Source organism: Cibotium barometz, chromosome 61 (assembly GCF_041138505.1).
Source record: "Cibotium barometz isolate CiBa-2024 chromosome 61, ASM4113850v1, whole genome shotgun sequence".
NCBI lineage: Eukaryota > Viridiplantae > Streptophyta > Polypodiopsida > Cyatheales > Cibotiaceae > Cibotium > Cibotium barometz.
This window is the reverse complement of record NC_141106.1, coordinates 1,160,925-1,188,902: the sequence shown is the minus strand read 5'-3', so window position 1 is coordinate 1,188,902 and position 27,978 is coordinate 1,160,925. Positions and strand designations below refer to the sequence as shown.

General features: G+C 37.7%; 1 protein-coding gene across 1 annotated transcript; it reads right to left on the bottom strand.

The window, feature by feature from the left end:
• Nucleotides 1-23,056: 23,056 nt before the first annotated feature.
• On the bottom strand, nucleotides 23,057-26,383 carry LOC147604447 (protein PIN-LIKES 6-like). Its single transcript, XM_086794745.1, has 10 exons — nucleotides 25,899-26,383; nucleotides 25,728-25,807; nucleotides 25,372-25,496; nucleotides 25,026-25,147; nucleotides 24,740-24,934; nucleotides 24,266-24,337; nucleotides 24,081-24,181; nucleotides 23,946-23,998; nucleotides 23,675-23,863; nucleotides 23,057-23,523 (listed from the first exon to the last, which is right to left on the bottom strand). Exons 1-10 carry the CDS (start codon nucleotides 26,100-26,102, stop codon nucleotides 23,399-23,401), a joined length of 1,266 nt encoding a protein of 421 aa, XP_086650871.1. The 5' UTR covers nucleotides 26,103-26,383; the 3' UTR covers nucleotides 23,057-23,398.
• Between the last annotated feature and the right edge of the window lie 1,595 nt (nucleotides 26,384-27,978).

Genomic DNA, 27,978 nt, shown 5'->3' with positions numbered 1-27,978 from the left:
CCCAGAGCCCGAGCACCGTATGGTCAGCACCCTCTAGGATCCTTCGCAGGTGACCTATCACTTCACTCATAGGCCGCTTCCTTGGCCCCTCATCCACCGTACCGGAAGCTCACCATTTTAATCGCACCGAGGCTGGTCAAGACCTCGGCCGACCTTGCTACGCGAGACGTCCTCCATTGACTCTCCGTCAGCAGTTGCAACTTTATCAGTTAGGTCCACGACCTTAATCACAAGACGGTCAAAATGCTTCCCCAGCATTCTTGACATAAACAGTCATTTACAAACAGCATTTACAAACAATTTACAAATACAGTTTCTATATTAACTCTCATTTTTCCACATTATCCCCCATCAACCCACATTACTTATTCCACATTCCATTTATATGTGTACTTATCCAATCACATCATTTTCCATCTCCTCACTTCAGATTCCTTCACATCACATATCATATATTCACATCTATACATATATCCACATCTACATCCACATTCACATCCATACATCCACCTCTATATGCATACATTCATATTTACATGCATACATCCATAACTCCATGCATACATCCACATCCACATTCACCTTCACATCCATACATCCACATCTACATCCATACATCTATTTTCACATTCACCTCCATACATCTACATCTACATGTATACATCCACCTCCACATTCACATCCACATCTATACATCTCATCCACCGTACCGGAAGCTCACCATTTTAATCGAACCGAGGCTGGTCAAGACCTCGGTCGACCTTGCTACGCGAGACGTCCTCCATTGACTCTCCGTCAGCAGTTGCAACTTTATCAGTTAGGTCTCCACGACCTTAATCACAAGACGGTCAAAATGCTTCCTCAGCATTCTTGACATAAAACAGCCATTTACAAACAGCATTTACAAACACTTTACAAATACAGTTTCTATATTAACTCTCATTTTTCCACATTGTTCCTCATTAATCCACATTACTTATTCCACATTCCATTTATATGTGTACTCATCCAATCACCTCATTTTCCATCTCTTCACTTCAGATTCCTTCACATCACATATCATATATTCACATCCATATCCACATCCATACATCCACATCCACATCCACATTCACATCCATACATCCACATCTACATGCTTATCTCCATTTTCACATCTTCATTTATACATCCACATCCCATATCCACATTCATACATACACATCCATATCCACATCCATACATCCACATCCACATCCACATTCACATCCATACATCCACATCTACATGCTTACCTCCATTTTCACATCCTCATTTATACATCCACATCCCATATCCACATTCATACATACACATCCATACATCCACACACACATCCACATACATACATACATCCACATCCACATTCACATTCACATACATCCACATCCACATTCCCATACATCCACATCTATACATCCACATTCCACATTCACATCTATACATCCACATCTACATTCACATTCACATACATCCACATCTACATTCACATTCACATACATCCACATCCCCATTCCCATTCACATCTATACATCCACATCTACATCCACATACATACATACATCCACATCCACATTCCACATTCACATCTATACATCCACATCTACATCCACATTCACATACATCCACATCCACATTCCCATTCACATCTATACATCCACATCCATTCACATCTATACATCCACATCTACATGCTTACCTCCATTTTCACATCCTCATTTATACATCCACATCCCATATCCACATTCATACATACACATCCATACATCCACATCTACATCCACATACATACATACATCCACATCCACATTCACATTCACATACATCCACATCCACATTCCCATACATCCACATCTATACATCCACATTCCACATTCACATCTATACATCCACATCTACATTCACATTCACATACATCCACATCTACATTCACATTCACATACATCCACATCCCCATTCCCATTCACATCTATACATCCACATCTACATCCACATACATACATACATCCACATCCACATTCCACATTCACATCTATACATCCACATCTACATCCACATTCACATACATCCACATCCACATTCCCATTCACATCTATACATCCACATCCATTCACATCTATACATCCACATCTACATCCACATTCACATCTATGCATATATATCTTCATGCATATATCCATTTTCACGTTCATACATCCACACTCCCATCTCCACATCCACACATCCACATACATACATCCATTTCCACATTCCCATTTATATAACCCCATATACCTTCACATCTAATCTTTTACATCACATCCATTCTCGCCCTATCACAACCCATATACATCTTATCCTATCACATACACTTCTTACCTTATCCCCCCATACACATCTTAATTCATCTTATCACCTCCTAACTTATTTCATAAGCATCTTATCACCTCTTATCACACCTCTTATCACATCTCTTATCACCTCCTAACTTATTTCATAAGCATCTTATCACACCTCTTATCACATCCTATCACATCTCTTATCTATTTATAGAATACAAGAGAATTCTTACATTTGATATAAGATTTCTTTACACATTTATTTATGAATAAATTCTATTTAAGGAGATTAATACTTTCAAAGTAAAAATCAATCTTTTATGCATCTTCCTATGCATAAATTCATTTTAAATGAAAATGACACTTTTGAATTAAATTTTAATCTTTTATGCATTTTTCTATACATAAATTCAATTTAGATGAGAATGACACTTTTGAATTAAAAAATCAATCTTTTATGCATCTTCTTATGCATAAATTCAATTTGGTAGGAATTACACTTTTAGAATAAAAAAATTTCTCTTATGCATCTAAGTTAAGCATAAAATCCATTTATGAGGAAAATCACACTTTTAGTATAAAAAGAATATCTTTTATGCATACCTATATGCATGAAATCCAATATGATAAAAGTAACACTCTTACAATAAAATAATCAACTTTTATGCATACCTCTATGCATGAAATTCAATTATGATAAAAGTCACACTTTTATAATAAAATAATCAACTTTTATGCATACCTCTATGCATGAAATCCAATATGATAAAAGTAACACTTTTGATATAAAAATTTTCCTTTATGCATACTTCTATGCATGAAAATTAAAAATGATAAAAATAACACTTTTGATATAAAAATTTATCCATTATGCATACTTCTATGCATGAAATAAAAATGGTAAAAATAACACTTTTGATATAAAAATTTTCCTTTATGCATACTTCTATGCATGAAATAAAAATGGTAAAAATAACACTTTTAATATAAAAATTTATCCATTATGCATACTTCTATGCATGAAATAAAAATGGTAAAAATAACACTTTTGATATAAAAATTTATCCATTATGCATACTTCTATGCATGAAATAAAAATGGTAAAAATAACACTTTTGATATAAAAATTTATCCATTATGCATACTTCTATGCATGAAATAAAAATGGTAAAAATAACACTTTTGATATAAAAACTTATCCTTTATGCCTAATATTAAAATTCAATTTCTCCATGATTGTAATGAAATTCTTTCAATTAATCTAGGATGATAATTCCTAGAATATGGTAGGAAGTCCTCTTTTTATGCTTTGAATGAGATTATTTTATGCATAATTTTTATAAAACTTTTGCCATAGCTCCGCTGCTATGACTGATAAATCTCAATTTTTCTAAGGGATAATGCTTATCATTAAGGAAATAATTAAAATGATCTCTAATTGGATTATTAATCCATAATGGATTGAATCATCAATATTCATAAACTAAAAGCATAGAAAAAAGCCATTAATTTGGCCTCTTAATCTTGGGTTAAGGAAAAGCTTTATGAAAAGCTTGATTTGGATTGAGAACGGGTCATGAGTATGACCATTTCTTGAGTGAGAGAGAGAATTTACATAAGAATCATTAGAATTTAAACATAAATGAAAATTAACTTCAATAGCATTTATTAAATTATGTAACTCTTCACTACTATTCAAACTTCAATAGCATTTAAAAAAAAACCATACCAATTAAACTTCTCAAGCTTGAGAGGGGTTGAGAAGAGAGAAACATTGAGAATTTATAGAAAGATCAATATTCACTAATTACCTTACAACTTGCTTGATTCTTTGTTCACGGTAGAGGCCCCCAACCAATCAATTGGTTAAGTATGTTGATGGAGCCACTAATGGGGATTGAAGAAAGAGGGAAGCTCCAAAAACTAGTGAATTATTAAATGAATTCACAGTTCTTGGCTTAGGTGGAGTAGAGTAACGATGCATAAACACTATATATTTTTCAACAAGGGGGAGGCTTCTATTTATAGGAAAAATTGAGCTCCTAACCAAACAAACTGATTCTAGAATTTTCTAAATCAGTTTGGTCAATATTTGACCATTTTTAGGTCAGTTAAGCTAAATTTTTGGAACTAGACTTAAATGAGGAGAGAGGAGAGATGAAATATCTCAATTTTTATGAGTTTAAAACTCATTCAAGCATGTGAAATATGCACCTCCTTTAAAGAACTCCCCTTCCTTACATATGTCATATTTTTAATATTGCTCATAGTTTTTTACTAATAAACCTTGTACATTTTCAACTCTTCATCTTATGTGAAATATGCACCTCCTTTAAAGAACTCCCCTTCCTTACATATGTCATACTTTTAACATTGCTCATAATTTTTTACTAATAAACCTTGTACATTTTCAACTCTTCATCTTATGTGAGCATTTACTCATTTTTGGGTATCTTCTTTTTCAAATTGGATTTATCTCCTCCCTACACATGGATTGATGCTATTGGCCCATAGGAACCTTAATTGGACCATAATCCAAAAATTTCTGAAAATCTAGACCCTTAGACTAAGGTCCTTTATACACATTTCCAATTAATTCCAATTGCACATTGGAAAGTTCTTTTTGAATTTCTGTTTCAGGGGAACTTATTTTAATAAGATGAGATAATTTTCTATCTAAAAATATTAAAAATCTGAATATTCTCTCTCTAGAATATTTTCTCTCTCTAGGTTAAAACAGTTAGAAACAAGTCTTTTATATTTCTGAAGAGGGATTGATCATAGAAGAAGATACTAGACATCAAAAAGGGGTTTGGGGGAGGAATCTTACATTCTACCCCACTTAAAAAACGCGAGATGTCCTCATCTCGCAACTTGTGATAATTTCGCAAGATTCACGAATATGAGACTTAGAGAAAAATTTTAATCAAGATTAACCACCAAGATAAGTCTTAAAGAGAGCAAGATTCAAAATACGAACAAGATTTAAACTTTATTCATTCTCGGAACTTATACAGTAAAGATAGAGGAACTCTTTACACTTCCATAAGCCCGTCCATCATATGGTCACAAAAGCAGTCCTCACAAGCTGCGCATGTATAAGGTAACTCATCTATGGGAATAATTCTGTTGGTTATTGCTGCACCTATCTCAGTGGTATGAGGTGATCTAACAAAAGGACCTCTGAGAGGCAAGCCAAAAACGGGGTAAAGGCATATCTTCTCATGAGGAAGAAAACACGCCAGTAAGAAGACCCGCTCAGAAAACCCAAGATGCCTTGATCTCATGACGCAGTAGTATCGGGGACCCAAACCCAAAGCTTCAATAACCATGGCTAAGCGGACATTGTTACGGAAGTGCTGCTGACCCCAGGGTGTTACCCTAGTTATGTCTTGATAGGTCCGCCATTTGGTCTGCGCTACAGAAGTTCCCAAGTGAGGGAAAAGTGAGCGCTCATACTGTTCTATAAAATCCTTCTTCACAGACTCACTAGCGTCTTGAAGGTGAGGAATCATTATGGATAAAACTAATTCTTGTTGCCAAGCCATGAAGGAGATTAGGAAGAAAGGAGATCGATGGGAGTAAGATTACTGTGAGCGACAAGTAAAAGTTACGACTTATATAAAGGAAGGAGCTAGCGTAACTTAGAAGCCAACGGTAGCTTGCCACTGAAGTTTTACCGTCTTTCCATGATTTGGGTTTGGCACAATTTTCTATAGAAGGCATTAATAACTTTGAGATGAGGAGATAAAAGAAGCTCGTAAGCTAAGTCACTTACTTTCTTTGAAGTCAGATAAGGCTCACAATATCTGGGGGATAACTTCTTAAACTCCCCAATAGATAAAGAACTTCTTTTGTGCCGTACTCAAATGAAGACCAAAATCTTGGTATCCAAAACACCGATTTTCACTTCTGAACTCATTGTTCTGAATCCTTAAAACAGCGTGACTCTTTAGAAGTATTCTAGGGAAAGGGTCTTCCTTTTTTTAAACAAAATCTTTCTTTTATTTTTGAGAGGGAATAATTTTAAGATCAAAAAGGGAGATTCTTACTCCTGTATGCCTCGAAGGCTGGGGAGGAATCTTACATTCTACCCCACTTAAAAAAGTGCGAGATGTCCTCATCTCGCCAAGTAGAGGACAACTCTTTTTCTTAAGATCCAATTTATTCTAGGGTTCCTTATATTCTGGTCAACCCAACAGAATACGGGGATAAATATCCCTTATATAGAACTCATCATTAAATAAATTCATTTCAGATCATATCATTCATATCTTTAACACGATAATGGTCCATCAGATCGAAATTTTTTCTTTCTGAACATTCCTCCACGGGAATTTCAGTCAAGCAAGTTTTCAATTTGTCATCCCTTAACTTGATATACCGAGTCAAGTGTTAACAGTAGTACTTTGACAGCACAATCCACTAATCTCATAGTGATTTGCTGAATCATTTTCATCATTTATCATTACAGGGACTCGTCCCAATCATCCACATTGTGGTTTTGCTCAGCTTATTACATTTCAATCCATTTTCAGGGATCATCATTTTTCAATCAGAATCCAAATCAATTCATCAGTTCCCAAACAGAACTAAAAATCATATCAACCACATTCAAATTCATCATCTGGATAGCATTAACGCTTATAATTTCAAGTCTTAGATTTACTCGTATATACTGTCAGTAAAGAGCTGCAGTTATACTCTCGGTATATACGGATAGTCACGGCCCTTGGAATTATAAGGTAAATACCATCATGTCTAGGCCTCAAGCAAGTCAAGGATTCTATATAATTGCGGTACTTCCATCTGAAGACCCAATTACCAAATTACGAATTTCAATTTGAATATCAAATTGTATGAATTATATCACACAATTACAACCTTTTTGTGTTTCTTGATAAATTTCTGACCTATTTGTCTTCTCAATTGATCTTTATTAACCAAATGCTCTGATACCAACTGTGAGGTCCCCCTGTTCCCACCGAGCAACGGATTCGGGTACTAGCAGCGGAAGTAGCACTTCTCACGCGGGACAGGGGTCCCACATTCGGGGCCTCGTCCACGGATATCCGGACAAGAGACTAATCCGTCGGTTTTTCCAAAACCGAACCCGGAAAAAACTTCCCTTACCGGAAAGCACGGGCAATTCCACCAGGATAATTTTTTTCTCTAACGAAGACAAGATCATTTCTGATCAAGCTGATCCAATTGTATCTTCAAGATACTAGATCAGATCAAGGAAGAAACTTGCACTTGGATCATTGGGATCAACGCTTTTTTCCCCATTCAAGAGGCACAGCCGTTGATTCCTATCCATAGAACAATTACTGTCCGGGATTTACTTTATCTATCGTATTAACAAAAGTTGAGTCTCGATTTACGGATCCATCAGTCCAGCCTAACCCCATCCGATCCCATGGGTTAGCCAACCGCCCAACCACTGTAGTGATGGGATCCAATTTGGAATTTGGTTAGGTTTTGTCCCGGGTACCAAGGAAAAGAGTTCCAAGGCCCCCTAGCCGGAAGTTCATGCAAACATAAAATTAGGCACACCACTTACACACCCAATATGAAATTGCCTTATTCTTAGCATCAGCTAACTTTAAAACAATCCTTTAATGAAACCATAGTACCACTGATCACAGTCTTCCAAATTATCCGGTTGATTCTCAAATTTCCCATCATTCCTTCATCATCAGAGTATCTATGGCATCATTGGCAACTAGAACACTCACCACCTGTACACTCAGAGGCCGTTTCCATAGTTCCTAGCCCATAATACTCGGCAATATAATCACTTATCAAGATGGACTCTCGTTGAAGATCAGCAAGATCAACCAACAGATCCATATAAAAGAGCCATGGACTCATCCGTTGAGGACCAGCAAGGTCAGTCAACCAGATCCATGCCCGGTTTCACAAAACAACTCTTACTCCTTGTTCCAATATCTTCCTCGACGCACGCGTGGGTATCCTAGGCGACCCAGAGCCCGAGCACCGTATGGTCAGCACCCTCTAGGATCCTTCGCAGGTGACCTAGCGCTTCACTCATAGGCCGCTTCCTTGGTCCCTCATCCACCGTACCGGAAGCTCACCATTTTAATCGAACCGAGGCTGGTCAAGACCTCGGTCGACCTTGCTACGCGAGACGTCCTCCATTGACTCTCCGTCAGCAGTTGCAACTTTATCAGTTAGGTCTCCACGACCTTAATCACAAGACGGTCAAAATGCTTCCTCAGCATTCTTGACATAAAACAGCCATTTACAAACAGCATTTACAAACAGTTTACAAATACAGTTTCTATATTAACTCTCATTTTTCCACATTGTTCCTCATTAATCCACATTACTTATTCCACATTCCATTTATATGTGTACTCATCCAATCACCTCATTTTCCATCTCTTCACTTCAGATTCCTTCACATCACATATCATATATTCACATCCATATCCACATCCATACATCCACATCCACATCCACATTCACATCCATACATCCACATCTACATGCTTATCTCCATTTTCACATCTTCATTTATACATCCACATCCCATATCCACATTCATACATACACATCCATATCCACATCCATACATCCACATCCACATCCACATTCACATCCATACATCCACATCTACATGCTTACCTCCATTTTCACATCCTCATTTATACATCCACATCCCATATCCACATTCATACATACACATCCATACATCCACACACACATCCACATACATACATACATCCACATCCACATTCACATTCACATACATCCACATCCACATTCCCATACATCCACATCTATACATCCACATTCCACATTCACATCTATACATCCACATCTACATTCACATTCACATACATCCACATCTACATTCACATTCACATACATCCACATCCCCATTCCCATTCACATCTATACATCCACATCTACATCCACATACATACATACATCCACATCCACATTCCACATTCACATCTATACATCCACATCTACATCCACATTCACATACATCCACATCCACATTCCCATTCACATCTATACATCCACATCCATTCACATCTATACATCCACATCTACATGCTTACCTCCATTTTCACATCCTCATTTATACATCCACATCCCATATCCACATTCATACATACACATCCATACATCCACATCTACATCCACATACATACATACATCCACATCCACATTCACATTCACATACATCCACATCCACATTCCCATACATCCACATCTATACATCCACATTCCACATTCACATCTATACATCCACATCTACATTCACATTCACATACATCCACATCTACATTCACATTCACATACATCCACATCCCCATTCCCATTCACATCTATACATCCACATCTACATCCACATACATACATACATCCACATCCACATTCCACATTCACATCTATACATCCACATCTACATCCACATTCACATACATCCACATCCACATTCCCATTCACATCTATACATCCACATCCATTCACATCTATACATCCACATCTACATCCACATTCACATCTATGCATATATATCTTCATGCATATATCCATTTTCACGTTCATACATCCACACTCCCATCTCCACATCCACACATCCACATACATACATCCATTTCCACATTCCCATTTATATAACCCCATATACCTTCACATCTAATCTTTTACATCACATCCATTCTCGCCCTATCACAACCCATATACATCTTATCCTATCACATACACTTCTTACCTCATCCCCCCATACACATCTTAATTCATTTTATCACCTCCTAACTTATTTCATAAGCATCTTATCACCTCTTATCACACCTCTTATCACATCTCTTATCACCTCCTAACTTATTTCATAAGCATCTTATCACACCTCTTATCACATCCTATCACATCTCTTATCTATTTATAGAATACAAGAGAATTCTTACATTTGATATAAGATTTCTTTACACATTTATTTATGAATAAATTCTATTTAAGGAGATTAATACTTTCAAAGTAAAAATCAATCTTTTATGCATCTTCCTATGCATAAATTCATTTTAAATGAAAATGACACTTTTGAATTAAATTTTAATCTTTTATGCATTTTTCTATACATAAATTCAATTTAGATGAGAATGACACTTTTGAATTAAAAAATCAATCTTTTATGCATCTTCTTATGCATAAATTCAATTTGGTAGGAATTACACTTTTAGAATAAAAAAATTTCTCTTATGCATCTAAGTTAAGCATAAAATCCATTTATGAGGAAAATCACACTTTTAGTATAAAAAGAATATCTTTTATGCATACCTATATGCATGAAATCCAATATGATAAAAGTAACACTCTTACAATAAAATAATCAACTTTTATGCATACCTCTATGCATGAAATTCAATTATGATAAAAGTCACACTTTTATAATAAAATAATCAACTTTTATGCATACCTCTATGCATGAAATCCAATATGATAAAAGTAACACTTTTGATATAAAAATTTTCCTTTATGCATACTTCTATGCATGAAAATTAAAAATGATAAAAATAACACTTTTGATATAAAAATTTATCCATTATGCATACTTCTATGCATGAAATAAAAATGATAAAAATAACACTTTTGATATAAAAATTTTCCTTTATGCATACTTCTATGCATGAAATAAAAATGGTAAAAATAACACTTTTAATATAAAAATTTATCCATTATGCATACTTCTATGCATGAAATAAAAATGGTAAAAATAACACTTTTGATATAAAAATTTATCCATTATGCATACTTCTATGCATGAAATAAAAATGGTAAAAATAACACTTTTGATATAAAAATTTATCCATTATGCATACTTCTATGCATGAAATAAAAATGGTAAAAATAACACTTTTGATATAAAAACTTATCCTTTATGCCTAATATTAAAATTCAATTTCTCCATGATTGTAATGAAATTCTTTCAATTAATCTAGGATGATAATTCCTAGAATATGGTAGGAAGTCCTCTTTTTATGCTTTGAATGAGATTATTTTATGCATAATTTTTATAAAAATTTTGCCAGAGCTCCGCTGCTATGACTGATAAATCTCAATTTTTCTAAGGGATAATGCTTATCATTAAGAAAATAATTAAAATGATCTCTAATTGGATTATTAATCCATAATGGATTGAATCATCAATATTCATAAACTAAAAGCATAGAAAAAAGCCATTAATTTGGCCTCTTAATCTTGGGTTAAGGAAAAGCTTTATGAAAAGCTTGATTTGGATTGAGAACGGGTCATGAGTATGACCATTTCTTGAGTGAGAGAGAGAATTTACATAAGAATCATTAGAATTTAAACATAAATAAAAATTAACTTCAATAGCATTTATTAAATTATGTAACTCTTCACTACTATTCAAACTTCAATAGCATTTAAAAAAAAACCATACCAATTAAACTTCTCAAGCTTGAGAGGGGTTGAGAAGAGAGAAACATTGAGAATTTATAGAAAGATCAATATTCACTAATTACCTTACAACTTGCTTGATTCTTTGTTCACGGTAGAGGCCCCCAACCAATCAATTGGTTAAGTATGTTGATGGAGCCACTAATGGGGATTGAAGAAAGAGGGAAGCTCCAAAAACTAGTGAATTATTAAATGAATTCACAGTTCTTGGCTTAGGTGGAGTAGAGTAACGATGCATAAACACTATATATTTTTCAACAAGGGGGAGGCTTCTATTTATAGGAAAAATTGAGCTCCTAACTAAACAAACTGATTCTAGAATTTTCTAAATCAGTTTGGTCAATATTTGACCATTTTTAGGTCAGTTAAGCTAACTTTTTGGAACTAGACTTAAATGAGGAGAGAGGAGAGATGAAATATCTCAATTTTTATGAGTTTAAAACTCATTCAAGCATGTGAAATATGCACCTCCTTTAAAGAACTCCCCTTCCTTACATATGTCATATTTTTAATATTGCTCATAGTTTTTTACTAATAAACCTTGTACATTTTCAACTCTTCATCTTATGTGAAATATGCACCTCCTTTAAAGAACTCCCCTTCCTTACATATGTCATACTTTTAACATTGCTCATAATTTTTTACTAATAAACCTTGTACATTTTCAACTCTTCATCTTATGTGAGCATTTACTCATTTTTGGGTATCTTCTTTTTCAAATTGGATTTATCTCCTCCCTACACATGGATTGATGCTATTGGCCCATAGGAACCTTAATTGGACCATAATCCAAAAATTTCTGAAAATCTAGACCCTTAGACTAAGGTCCTTTATACACATTTCCAATTAATTCCAATTGCACATTGGAAAGTTCTTTTTGAATTTCTGTTTCAGGGGAACTTATTTTAATAAGATGAGATAATTTTCTATCTAAAAATATTAAAAATCTGAATATTCTCTCTCTAGAATATTTTCTCTCTCTAGGTTAAAACAGTTAGAAACAAGTCTTTTATATTTCTGAAGAGGGATTGATCATAGAAGAAGATACTAGACATCAAAAAGGGGTTTGGGGGAGGAATCTTACATTATTGATTTTTATACCATAAAAACTCATAAATTTATCTATTACATGGACATTTCTTTATTATAGTGAAGATGGGTATGTTACATCTTCCCCCCTTAAAGAAATTGAGATGTCCTCATCTCGCCATGAATTGGGGATAATCCTTTAAGAGTGTAGCTTCATCTTCCCAAGTTGCATCCTCTTCAGGGTAATCTTTCCACTGTACTAGATGTTCTACAAGAGTTCTATTTCGGAGTTGCCTTTCCCTAGAATCTATGATGCTACTGGGTTGTAATTCAAGGACTCCTTGAGTAGGGATTACAACTTGTTCATCATCAAGAATATGATCGAGACTGGGTACATATGGTTTTAACAAACTTACATGAAATACATTATGGACTTTGATATGGGCTAGAGTTGGAGTTTATAGGCACTTTTACCTAGACACTTGATAATTGTATAGGGACCACAATACCTAGGACTGAGCTTCTTATATTTCCCAAGTGATAGAGAACTTCATTTGGGTCGCACTTGTAGAAGAACTTTGTCTCCTTCCTTGAAGATCCTTTCAGACCTCTTGGTGTCAGTATAATGCTTTTGTCGATCTTGGGCAGCTTTAATATCCTTTTGGATTGCCTTGGTTTGTTCCTCCATCTCTTCGAGCATTTTCTTGGATGCCTCAACTCTTATGGTTGGATCAAAGAAATTTAAAGGAGACAAGAATTCTTGCCCATAGAGTGCTTTGAATGGTGACATTCCTATGCTTTGATGATAAGATGCATTGTAGACAAATTCTACCAAAGGAAGGTATTGAATCCACCTTCTTGGTTCCCGTCCACAATATGCTCTGAGAATGTCTTCAATTACTTGATTGACTCTCTCAATCTAGCCATCGGTCTCTGGATGATAAGCTGTGCTAAAGCAAAGTTGAGTTTCCAGGGCTTGAAATAAGGACTGCCAGAACTTTGAAGTGAAGTCAGAATCCCGGTCACTTACTATCCTTTTTGGGAGACCATGAAGTTTGAGGACTTCCTTGATTTCGAGCAACATCAGAAGCTTTGAAGCTCTTATTCGCTGGTATAAGGTGAGGTACTTTGGTAAGTAAGTCCACTACTACCAGAATGGAGTCATATCCTCCTTGGACAGTGGGGAGACTTGTGACAAAATCCATACTAATGCACTCCCACTTCATTTGGGGAATATCCAAGGGTTGAAGTTTTCCAGGCATCTTGACCCTTTCAGCTTTGATCCTTTGGCATGAGAGACATTGCTTCAAGTACCGAAGGACATCATTTTTCAAGCCTGCCCAATGAAAGCTCCTTCTTATGGCATTTAATGCTTTTGCATAGCCTGGGTGTCCTGCAACAAGACTATCATGAGTTTCATGGAGGATTAGTTTCTTTAAAGCAGGATCCTTAGGGATATATAGCCTGTGATTGAAGTAGAGGCTTCCTTCATGAGTGGAGTATCCCTTGATTAGATTCTTCACTTTCTCTGAATTCCCCCTTCTTCTACTAACTTCATCATCCTTTGATAATCTGGATCATGAGATGAGACTTCTTCCACCTTGACCAGTATGGGATTATTTGGCATTGAAATTGCACTCAAGAAAGCGGCTAAGTGCATCTACTACCACATTATCTTTCCCAGGGCGGAATTTGATGTCGAAGTCATATTCTTGTAGCATTTCAATCCATCTCCTTTGCCGCATGTTGAGGTTAGGCTGGGTGAAGATCCACTTTAGACTTTTGTGGTCAGTTTAAGAAGATCCGTCAAAGGTGCAGCTACCAAGGCATAATCTTTGATAAAAATCCTATACCATCCTGTGATTCCCAAAAACCCACGAACTTCACGAACTGATTTAGGGGGTGGGCACTCCAAAATATCCTTGACCTTGGCAAGGTCTACTGAAATGCCATCTTTGGAGATGATGAATCCAAGATACTTAATTTGATGAGTAAAGAATGTACATTTTCTCTTCTTGGCATAGAGTTTGTGTTTGCGCAACAATTGCAAAACTCTACGCACATGCTCCTCATCCTCTTCAATTGATTTGGAGTAGATTAAGATGTCATCAAAGAAAACAAGCACAAATTCATCCAAGTAAGGACGGAATATATCTTGCATTAGGCGGTTAAAGGTTGCAGGAGCATTGGTTAACCCAAATGACATTACAGTAAACTCATAGTGGCCATAACGAGTATTAAAGGCCATCTTGGGTATATCTACTTCCTTGACTTTGATCTGATAGTAACCAGACCTCAAATCTATTTTTGAGAAGACTTTGGCCCCATGAAGCCTGTCAAGAAGTTCGTCAATGTGAGGGATAGGATACTTATTCTTGACAGTGACTTGATTTATCCCTCGATAATCTATGCAGAGGCGGAGAGTTCCGTCCTTATTTTTTGGAAAAGAACAAGTTCCCCCCAAGGAGAGCTACTGGGGTGTACGAATCCTTGCTCAATGAGTTGGGAAAGTTGTTCCTTCAGTTCAATGGCTTCAGGAAGGGACCTTTTTTAGGGTGTTTTTGAGACGGGTTGAGCTCCAGGGATCACCTCGATTTCATGATCGACTTCTCGAGGAGGCGGTAGCCCTGTAAGCTTGTCAGGGAAGATGTCAGAGAATTCTAGGAGCCAAGAGGGTTCTGTCTCCTTACTAGGTTCAATGGCTTTGTTGAGCTTGACTAAGAAAACTTGCTGACCCTTACGTGTTCCCTTGAGAAGATGTTTTGCCTTGACTACCCTAGATTTAGGTTTTCTTGTTATCCCCTGAACATATATTACGTGTTCTCTTGAGAAGATGTTTTGCCTTGACTACCCTAGACTTAGGTTTTCTTGTTATCCCCTGAACATATATTACTTGGCCATGCTCATTTTCAAAAGTAATACCCCCTAGTTACAATGAATGCTAACTTTGTTTACAATTACCCGATCCATCCCAAGGATTCCATCATAAATTCCTAATGGCAAGACTCTATAGTGGCCATGAGTTTGCTCATTACCCAGCACAAAATCAAGGTTTCCTATAGAGTGGCGAGATACTTCTTTCCCACTGGCGAGATACTACTTCTTTCCCACTGGCTAACTCTACAATCATTCTTCTAGCTGTTTTTTGACCCAAGTTTAATTTTTACAAACACCTAGGAGAAAGAAATGAATGGGTACTGCCACAATCAATCAAAAGCTGAAATGGCTTACCGTGATGAGTGGCTGGGGTTTGGATTACACCAAATTGTTTATTCAAACCTTGGTGTTCTACTGCCACATGGACGGTGGCGCGCTCTTCTTCAGCCATTTCCAAGGTCGGTTCTTCACTTATAATACAGGCGGTCCTAGCAACTTCTCCTGCACGGCCTCTGCCATGCCCACCACCTCTTGCACCTTGGTGGATAGGGGTTCCACGCCTTGATTTTCTCTGCTACCTTGGGGAAATGATGTTGCCATCTTGGAACAGTTGGCTCTAAAGTGTCCCGGCTCATTGCACTCAAAACACAGAGGGCCTTCTCTGCAAGAAGCAGCATATGAGCGGGGGACAAAAGAGTTGCCTTATCACCCTTTGTTGTAGTAGGGAAAATTCTGTTGGGGTTTCTTGTAGGGTTGATCTTTAGGATTTGTCTCAGGGTAAGATCTCTTTTGATGCTTAGGTTTGTCAGTCCTCATTTCTTTCACAAGGGGCTTTGCTCGTATGAGAGCATCCTGTAATGTGCTTGGCCTCATTGCTTCAAGGCGGGAATCTAAGGGTTCATTTAACCCTTGGCAGAAATGAGCCACTTGCTGGGAAGTAGTCATAGCTGGGGCATACTTCTGAAGAGTGATAAATTTGGAATAGTAGTCCTCAAGAGTTAAGTTGCACTGCCTAAGACTAAAAAACTCATTCATCTTTATGGATTCATGAGATGGGGAAAGATATCTTTCCTTCACTGCTTGCTTGATGTCTTCCCACGTTTGAGAATGCTCGGTGACTTCCTTGTCACGGCACCACTGTTTCCACCAGAGTTTAGCATCTCCGATGAGGCGAAACCGTACAAGCATAGACTGATTTGCTACTCCAATACCGACAGCCGGCAGAGAAATATTCGTCCATCGCCTCAATCCAGACTTCAGCATCCTTCTCAACCTTTGAACCTTCTCCTTTAAAGAAGGGAGGTTGCATTTGCTTGATCAGGAGCTTCTTCTCCTGGGGTATCAGTGTAAAGCGCATTGGGAAGTGGAGGGTGATCATCCTGGCCATCATTGTAAAAACAATTTTAAGATTACAAGATTCATATTTGCACAACGCTTATTTTTGGAGAGTAAAACATTGAAATCATTTTATTTCCAAATATTTACAAGGAAGAGTTTTATTACAAAGATCTGAGACTAATATAATTAGTCTTATTTGCCATCAAGGGAAATTCCTAAGCTTGACTATGACATAAGGGTAGAGCGGTCCACATAGGTGAAATATGGGGGTTCCGCTGTAGTTTCTAAGACTCTAAAAACTGATGGGGTAAGGGTGGTAGAATCTGGATTGGGGTAGGTCCCGACACAATTACTCTATCCAGCAGGTAAGATCTGCATCACTTGGTCATACACCTAGCGATCCTGAGATATGTGAATCCCATCTATAGTCATAGAGGTGTCGGCCCCTAGGGGTACCGACGAACCAAAATAAACAGATCATCGTCAACTTTTCAATCCAGCGAATCCACTTTAGGTCGGTGGTAAGGTTCCCAATTCGATCTGCTCGGATGAAGAAATATCTCAGCCCACGACTCTAGAAATCTCTACCCCATCCTCTTTCAATACGAGAGAAATGAGGGAGAGACATCTTCTCTAGTATCTGCACCATGGTGTCACGGAACTCGAAATTTGAGGAGTGACTAGCAGTCTCGAAGATGCATTGGAAAACTAAAAACTTTGAGTAGGCATATTCCTCTTCCTACAATCATTCAAACATCAATTCAACTTGTTTGTTTTAGTAGGACATTTTTATTAATTAGCATTATGTTAGGTAAAACATTCATTGCAAAACAATCCTTAAATGGCAATTCCTAGGAACTAAGATCGGCTCTGATACCAATTGTAAGGTTCTCCCCTTCTAAAATAGGAGAAACACTTAAGATAGTCCACTAAGTCTTAACTTGGAGAAAATTTCCTATTTATCGACACCTTGACCATGTAAAGATTCAAGGATATGATTCATAGGTAAGACCTAGTCCTATCCCGCAGGGGAAGCGTGATCTTCTAAAAGTCAAATCACCCATAGGGTAATTTATCATAAATTGGGCAACTACTAGACTTGATTTTTCTAGAGGCAACGCTTTTTTTCTCATCCATGTAAGGCACAGCCGCTGACCTAGTCTTCTAGAATAGAGTTTCCCAAGAACCTATTTATCTAGCGTAGGGCTTTCACTTAATCTATTGGAAAGCTACCCGACTAATCGGGTCCACCCATCCGTAGGATGGTGCCATCGGGGCATTCCATCCTCCCACTTTCCACCCTACTCACGCGTCAATTTGTCTTCTAATTAATCCTACCACACTGTTTGACATAAATAAACATATTCCTTAATTAAGGCCCTTTTCACAAGGTTTGTTAAAACAACCTTTTTACACAATACAATCATGCCAAAGACAAGATATATATATAAAAAGTTTATACATGAATCAATTCCATACAAGCCAAACCAGCTCTCTTATTCTTATACTGCCGATGATCTAGAATTCGACCTTCTAGCCTCTACATGCTGGGCAAAACCCTACGGGACCATACACCTCATCGTCGTGCGACAGGCTGGCTTAGTCCTCACCAACAGCGACGACCGACGATGAGGTTTATGGTCCCGTAGGGTTTTGCCCAGCATGTAGAGGCTGGAAGGCCGAATTCTAGATCATCGGTAGTATAAGAATAAGAGAACCGGTTTGGCTTATATGGAATTGATTCATGTATAAACTTTTTATATATATATCTTATCTTTGGCATGATTGTATTGTGTAAAAAGACTGTTTTAACAAACCTTGTGAAAAGGGCCTTAATTAAGGAACATGTTTATTTATGTCAAATAGTGTGGTAGGATTAATTAAAAAACAAATTGATGCGTGATTAGGGTGAAAAGTGGGAGGATGGAATGCCCCGATGGCACCATCCTACAGACAGGTGGACCCGATTAGTCGGGTAGCTTTCCAACAAATTAAATGAAAGCCCTACGCTAGATAAATAGGTTCTTGGGCAACTCTATTCTAGAAGACTAGGTCAGCACGGGCGGCTATGCCTTGCATGGATGAGGAAAAAGGCGTTGCCTCTCGAAATCAAGTCTAGTAGTTGCCCAATTTATGATAAATTACCCTATGGGTGATTTGACTTTTAGAAGATCACGCTTCCCTTGCGGGATAGGACTAGGTCTTACCTATGAATCGTATCCTTGAATCTCTACATGGTCAAGGTGTCGATAAATAGGAAATTTTTTCCAAGTTAAGACTTAGTGGACTATCTTAAGTGTTTCTCCTATTTTAGAAGGGGGAAACCTTACACTACTATAGGGGTGTCAAAGAGAGAACTGTGTGGTGGCTATCCCCACTAGACAATAACTGAGTCAGCATGCCAAAGGATCGGAAGAAGTACGACATAGATCTCTCTAAAAGACGAGAAGAGTGTGTGTGAGAGAGAGAGAAGTGTGTGGCTACCCCCAGTGGTTGATAGCGGAGCCGGCATGATAACAAATTGGGAGGATTATGACAACGTCAAGATCTCTGAAAGAAGAGATGGGGGGGTTCAGTCAATTGTGGCACATTGGCAAGTTCCACATGACATGTTGATTCTCATTCTTGTTTTCTCTGTGAATGAGCTCTGTGATGAATGAGAGAAATAAGAGAGTTGCACATGACATGTTGAGTCGCATTCTTGTTATCTATGTGATGAATGAGAGAAAGAAGAGAGTTTTGGAGAGAGCAAGAGTGGTTCTAGCTGGTTTGTGCAAATAAGGTCAAGCAAAGACATGCATAAGGTAGCTAAAGGAAGGTAGCCCACCTAGAAAGACCTTGACCTACTAAATGTTAATGAAACCTATTTAAAAGTATAAATCCAACATGATCGCCAAATGTAGAAGGGTATTTATTTATCTTAGGGGTTCTACTGGGGAGAATCATGAATTCTCATTCCGAAATGGAGTATATGTGGTACCCTCAAGCACTTTGGTGTGAGTAAATTTCAAAATTGGTGAATGCATTCTTGATTATTAAACACAAGATGTAATTTAAGAAAATTGATTTTTAAAGGGCTATCTAGCCTTTGTCGCTTCCCAATAAGTTTTATTATATCTATATCTATTCTGCATCCAAGTCTTTTCTTAGCTCAAATAATATTTCATGTTCTTATTTTATGACTTCATTGGGATGATTTCCATTCAGTTTCATTTAGATCATCATGCTGTATTATCTTTGTGAATAGACCTGTACCTGATGGGAAACTTGGCTAGGTGCATGCTATTTCATTAGGAATTCGACTTTTAGATTATTTATATCTCAAGAAATCAACATGTTGTTCTTGATTTACTTTCTTGTATTAAAATAAAATAAGCACTAGTGTTTTGGATTCACTCTAAACTAGTATTATGAAATGTTGATGTTTTTGATAGTAGGTGGTAGATTCTCTAAAACCATGAGCAAGGAACATTGAAAGATATAAGCCTTGTAAAGAAAAATTTTATGGTAAAATACATGACAATTATATAAGATGGGATAGATCAAGTCATATGGAGGAGTGTCCAAGGCCATGAGGAGCAAGCACTTTTGCAAGAAGCTCATCAAGGACTTAGTGCTTGTTGGAGAACTTAACCAAATAACACTATCCATCACATATCTCAAAGCTTAAGAACCCACACAGCTATCCATAAAATAGCTCGGCACTTATCATCATTTCCATAGGATGCGCTCCCCCACAGGCTTCAAGGAGTTACTAGTCCTTTTGACTATTCATTTGTCAAGAGTGTTGATGATCCATGAACCATCGAATGATGAGAGGAATGCTCTATCTTTGCACAAATCTCTTCGATTGCCACAAATAGCTCATCACTATTCTTAGATTTCTTCTTCACAAGCTTCAAAGTTCTATTCTTCTCATCTACTTCAGTCTACATGATTTTATCATGTTACTAGGCTTGTTGCACACTTTGCCTTTGATTTCTTCTTCTTCTCAAAATCATTAGGGTTGCATACATATGCGTGTTCAATGAGATCACCAAACTATCATACTTTGAGGGTAAAACTATGATACACTTATGTACAAGTTTCTTCATTGGCCTTGTCCCACTACCGTTATTATATGATCTTGCAGATTCTTTATCTGTTATGAACTATTATGCTATTTCTCCGTTAGAATTTTTTGCTACAAGATTAATCAAAAGGCTTTATATCCTTATCTCATAATGCTTCTTAAGAACTTGCCATGCTTCAAAAGCTACGGGTAGTATATTAAATTACTGACATTGGTGATGATGGCATACAATACATATGCATTTCTTTACCTCCATGCTAAAGTGAGTAGAATCTCGTAGTGTATGGTCTGTAATAGATCTGAAGGTATGCATTCCTTCACCTCCATGCTAAAGCGACAGTAGGATCTGACAAGGTATGGTCCGTAATAGATTTGTTGGTTCCAAAGTAGGAGCCAGCTTTGCATCAACCCCTCATGTATGGTCTATAATAGATCTACTAGATCTAGAGTAAAACCCGGCCTTATATTAACCCCTGTTGCAATTTTTCACAACTCGTTATGAATCAAGAATAGACTTGATCTTGAACTTCCAAAAAGTGTAATTTGTCCCTTCTAGCCTCCATTCAACCAAAGGTGGAGATACACACAATCACGACTATCCTACCTACAGGTTGGGCCATCTCTCCAAATCTATCCTTAAATAGAAAACTACCAAAATTAGATTTTCTTAGAGCCTAATAAGCTTTGATACCATGAAAAAAAACACAATAGTGAAAGAGCAGAATCCTAACAATACAAAGCATTGAATTGAACAAAGAACTGGAGATAATAAACTTCTTGCAAACTCTAATGGTTATTTGTCCACCCGTGTGCTCCAGTGATATAGACAAACTCTAGATAAAAGATATCTTTCTTACAAGAGCACTTGAACACGATGAATTGAACGATGAACAAAGGCTACCAAGCTAGTCTATATATAGTGCCTAGGGTTAGCATGGACATAGATCACCCATGCCAGCTAACGCACAACTTAGTGCAAAATAACCAACCAAGACCATATCATGGCTAGGACCGTATTAGACTACAACATCGTCACGTAAAGATTGCATAGCTCCCATGGCCATTCGAGATCGTATGGACCCTATGAGTTTCAAAAAGTGACCTCAATTTGTTGTCCAATTTGAGTTTACCAACTGAACCCATTTTCCCTTGGCACTTCAACTCACTAGTGCGTTCACAACTTCTCATCTTATTCTATACCTATTTATACCTAACTATAATCTCAAAACTGCTGTTAGACTCAACAACAATGAGAGAGAGCATCACCACATGGGAGCTTCCATGCTTTAAGAATGGAGCATGGAAGCAAGTGAAAATCACCAAATTTGGGCATCCACTTGTAGTGCTTGAGGCAATAATATAAAATGTTATTCTTAGTGCATGGGTAAAGGCTTTCTTGGCGCATGATTAAAACACTTCCTTATTTAAAAAGAGGGGGGGGGGGGGGGGGGGGGGGGGGACGCTGGGTGTAAAAACAAGGGAACATCTTTCTTGGAGGATGTTTGGGGTTTTTCCTTGGGTAGCACATATCATGCATCTTTTTTTCTTTCTTGGGAGAAAAAATGTACTTAAAACAGTTTACATTTTCACACACTTGTCTGTTACCAACAAAATGAAGTGCAAGTTGCATTGCTCTTCCATTCAAAGACTAAACTTTGCAAGCATTAAAAAAAGGTAACTTCATACCTACTCAAAGTCCATGCAAGTAAGTAGGTTACCCCTAAACTATTCATAATATTCCAAATTGGAGAGTACAATTGTGTATATCTTACCTTTGCTTAGCACCTTGACACATAGAGAGCCAAAACATCACAAAGCTAGGCTATTCCCCTAAACTGTTCATAATATTCCAAATTGGAGAGTACAATTGTGTATATATCTTACCTTTGCCTAGCACCTTGACACACACCCAAAAATCACAAAGTTAGGGTATGAAAGGACCATGTTTTCTTGTACCAACATTACCTTGATTAAAAGTAGGTGGGGGGTTTGGGTATACAATACTATTCCAAAAGCATCATAGATTATGACATGGTGATGTTCATGCCACATTTACAATAGCTACATTGGAGGTAGGTAAGAAGCTCATAAATCGACTTTGGATAACCGAGCTACTCATGCTCTAAAAATCTCCAATGGACATACAATCTCTGATGGGCTTGATCAAATTGAGGGGATTTACTCTGTCCCTGTGACATTGTCTCCATAGAGACTCCCGAGTTTCTTCAACTCAAGAGAGAAAGTTGGCCAAAACATTGTACAACCCAAACAGGTTACATGCACATGTTTAGAATAGGAAATTCAGGTACACAATAAGCCATACAGTAATGGATACAATGGCAAATATGTGCTCCCAGAAAAGAATGGCAGATGCTTCTTTCTCCGCCACTCCTCTTAAGGCTGCCACAGCCCCTGCAATTGAGTGCAGATGAGTGTTAGGATTAAAAAAAGCACCATTCCATCAATATATCAAGTTGCCACAACGCCTGACATTGGAGAAGGACAATCCTGCCCTTATCCGGCCTTCTTATGAATCAACTCTCAATGCAAGATAGTTATGGACCTGCAAGGATGGATGTTGGCATTGTATGCTGTAAGAGGAGAACAAAGCGGAACAGCTGATTGTCTGCGGGAAGAAACCCTAGCTTGTCTGCCAGAAACACCACACTGATGCCCATTGGGGGTATTATGAACAACCGTGTGAATGTGATCGCAATCGTCGTACGGAGACCAAGCTTGGAACTACCTGGGCCTGCACACATTGCAAAACACATGTTGAAGCTTCAAATGGAAACATAACCAGCTTGAAAATTGCACGCAATTAGGGTATTTACCACCCTCCAGGTTCCCTCCAAGTGCTAGCATTATACAAGGTATCATAGCCTCCCTGCAAGGAAGTAAAGACAGGCATATGATAACTCAAATAAAAACCATGCAAGATGAGTGCATACAAGGGATGGGTCTCTTACCCCAAAATGCTGAGACTATCTGATAAGAAAGACAGCGGCGCATCATCTGTAAGAAGCAGGTTCTTCAGGAAGGGAGTTGCTCCAACAATCAGAGCTAGTATCTGTTACACATAGAAGTGGATTAATGAAAATTCAAACATAAAATTCCTGATCAAAGAATTGGCACAAGCAAAGCTAGCTCTCACCGAAGCTGCCACTGGAGGCTGGAATATGTCTTTAAGCCGTAGTGCTTTTCCAGCTTGGAAAGCTTGGGTTACCTGAAGTGCAAAATTAGAATACCTGCAACAAGCAGTGCACCACAAGTCTTTGCACACATTGCATATGCACATGAACGCCCCTTCAAGCATGAGCATAGACTCGCATGCCACTTAAATAACATTGGTCATAACTTGCCACTCTAGCAACTCCTGATGTTCAAAAATCTCAGACCGTCCGGGAGTCAATGGTGCCATAAAGGAGAAATGCACATTATAAAAGTTTGGGTGCTTTGTTATGAATTAAAAACTGCCTTCACTTGTTTTAACAGCAATTAATTCATTGGAACCACACCTACTACTATTTGATATATTAACAGGCATCAATTGGATTGAATAGCCAGACTAGTTCCTGATAATACACCCATAAACAGTAGGATTCCATAGGAGAGAGACTACACAAACCTTTGTCTTCCACCATCGTGTCTTTTGGGGACGAGAACTGCTTTCCTCAGGTGGTTTTTCCTCATCATTTACGAGTTGAACAGTGAGAGAGGAGTGGCTTTCTGTGTCAGAAAACCCATTGCCACAAGCCAAATCCTCAGATTCTGAAGGAGAAAGCATATGAAAAACAAAAGTATAAACTATTACCGCTCCCACCTGCAAAAAACCATCAAAAAAGAAAATTTGGCTGTCTTTGCAATGTGATGAATAGTGACAGAAATGTAAGGCTGGGATCATTGAAACCTACCCACTGCCCAAAGGCTATGTAAGCCACACCATCCTCATTGCAGGTGTCTGAGTCTCCAAAAGGATTGCTTTCATCACTGCACACAGCACCTATGAGCACAAGGGGTATGTTTCCAATGTTCCCTAACACATGAAAACTTCATATTAGTGTTGATTTTGCAAAACCTAGCACCATGCCACTTTGCATTGAAATATGCATCCATGGAGAAAATTGATGATATATGTATATGTATGTGCATAGATATGTATGTAGGTATGTATGTACCCCTGCATGTATATAAGTAGGTATGTGCAGGCATATATGAATGCATGTACTATGCCAATCATTCTGATACAATGGTGCTCACCTATGCCAATCATGACTATGGTAAACTTAACGAATTCTCGTGGTGGCCGCACAATGAGCACCACGATGTAGCCTATGGTACAGCCAATCACAGATGCCAGCACCACATTGACAGGGATGAACCACCTGCATGTAATTTATACAAGTCATCTTTCACAAATGTGTACCAGAATCTGGATCCTTTGCATTCGTATCTAGGGAGCCATTTGAATGAGCCCAAATATGGGTGCATGGCTCAGTTACTACATAAAGAGCATGCAATGGCATGCCTACCATATACTTTAGAGGATTATTTCAATATTCGGGAGTGCTTATCATATACTGTAGATAATTATATCAATATTGACAAAAAATTACCATTGCAGCATCTTTTGGAATGTGATGGCAGCACCCAACTCAGTGAATATAAGGCAAGGCAGGAACAATGTAAAAACCAGCTGTTAAAAATAGCATTGAGAAACCAAAATTAGAGAGAAAAAGGCAATAAGAAGGCCTTAATTATTAGGGAAGGGCAATTAACATTAATACCTTGCTTAGCAGCTTGTTTCCGCTTGGGGAGAGGATGCGGATGCCGGGAGTGGCCAGCAGGAATCCAAGGCCGCACATGACGAGAACCTTAGCTATGGGGAGAAGGGCGAATTTCAAAGACATGGTTAGCGAGCTAGACCCCAAGTCTAGGGTGTGCTTCATGATCGAACCAAAGGTTTCCATGATCAAACAAAAGGTGTCCATGAAGGGGTTAATAGAGGCGGATCAGGTTAAGCAAGCAGATTAAGCCCGCGAAACCCACGTCAAGAGGACTGTATTGGGCGAAAAGAAGGGCTTCATCCGATCTGTGTTTGCTTTTGGCTTTTTGCTTTCCTGCTTTCTGGGCAGAGACAAGCCAAAATCAGCAGGGACTTACGCGTCCACAGAAGAGCAGCGCGCTTCTTTTTCGAAAAACAAGCGACCTGGATTCTCGTCGGCATGCGAGTCGGACGGACTCACAGCTTGTATATGCAGCCTCTCGCAGGCCGCCGTGTGTGCGCACGTGCCCTCCCCTCTTGCCGCCACCTATAAAAATCATTTTCAAGGCATAAAATTGACAAGGCTTTTAAAAGCATTTAGCCAAGATTTCACCATCAAATTTACTTTCTCAATATGTCCCCTAAGTGTTCTTTTGTATTAATTAATCAATGAGAAGAACGTTTTGATAAAGGTTATAATTTAGGAACTCGTGAAAAGAATTTTTTGATAAAGGTTTTAATTTAGCAACTCCATGTGGACACGTCTCTCTCCCCTCTTCTGCATGCTTCTAAGCGCACCATAATAAGTAACAACCGAATAAATCTGAGCTGAGGGTCCAGAAATGCATAGGGGGAGGGGCAGAAGGGAGGAGAGAGAGGTGGGCACGGGCAGACTGGCCGTTAAGATTTCCATGTCCACCTTTGCAAGCTTCATTTCAGCAGATACGCTTCTTTTTAGCAGAAACCCCTTGTGGGCGTGCTTTTACCTTATAAATATGCAAATTTTAAAATAACCATATAAAGTTTCTGTAGTCATAACACTTTTACCTATGTTTCTCTCTCACGTGCATACAAAATTGAGTCATATTGCATGATCTCTCTCTCTCTCTCTCTCTCTCTCTCTCTCTCTCTCTCTCTCTCTCTCTCAACACCCCCCCCCCCAACAGTAGGGTCGTTGCATGAGCATTTAAGCTTGAGGCATGCAAAAGGGGAAGGGACATGGATAAAAAAAGGGGAGAAACATGGATGAAAAGTAGCTTGAGAACAAAGCACAACAAAGGTAGGCTCTAAGGCAAGGATGAAAAACTAGGTAGAACCTCCCTTGAAACTTCTAGTTTCTCTCAATTATGTGTTACCCTTCTTGGCTTTCAATAAAGCCAACATTCATGTTTTGAAGCAAAGGAGTGGTACTCATTCATTACCTTTTTTCATTGTAATTAAAATCATGTTTTGAAGCAAAGGAGTGATACTAATTCATTACCTTTTTTCATTGTAATGAACTTAGGCTTGTTTAAGGCTTCATTTATTATTGTTTAGTCAATACAAAAAGACAATATTAACAAAATTTGCATTCAATATCCTTTGACTCTATAATTGGCATCACTACCTAGCATAAATCATTCTACAAGCATAATTACTTACGGAATAAAGCATGAGTGGAAAGGGCACCCTACCAACCAATATGTTAACACGATTCTTTAAAAACTCAAATCTATAACCAAGTGATGCTTTATTTCATCTATGTGGACAAGTGAAATGTGAACGAAACATGCAAGCACATTTCCTTACATTTAAAAATATATAAGATTATAAATAAAAGAGATCATGCTTACACTTGTGCCTTTCAAATCCACTTTAGAAATTTAATTAGTATCAAATTTCAAAGTTCCACTCAAAAATTAAAGTGCATGTGAATGTGAGACAAGTAGTCTTTTCTATACTACTTATAAAGAAATGGGCAACTGGCATATGGTGATGCATAACATGCTCATAACATGACTACTTTTTGAAAAATCATGTACTTAGAAAATTGGAATTTTTTGTAAACCTCATAGAGTTAAGGAGAATTGAATTTTCTATATGAGCCTCTTTAAGCCATAAAA

Coding starts and splice junctions, on each gene's coding strand:
- LOC147604447 (XM_086794745.1), bottom strand. CDS start 26,102: ATGGACACCTTTTGTTTGATCATGGAAACCTTTGGTTCGATCATGAAG. Junction 24,338..24,739: donor CACGATGGTGGAAGACAAAG/GTTTGTGTAGTC, acceptor TTTGCACTTCAG/GTAACCCAAGCTTTCCAAGC. Junction 23,864..23,945: donor TGGAGGGAACCTGGAGGGTG/GTAAATACCCTA, acceptor CAATGTGTGCAG/GCCCAGGTAGTTCCAAGCTT.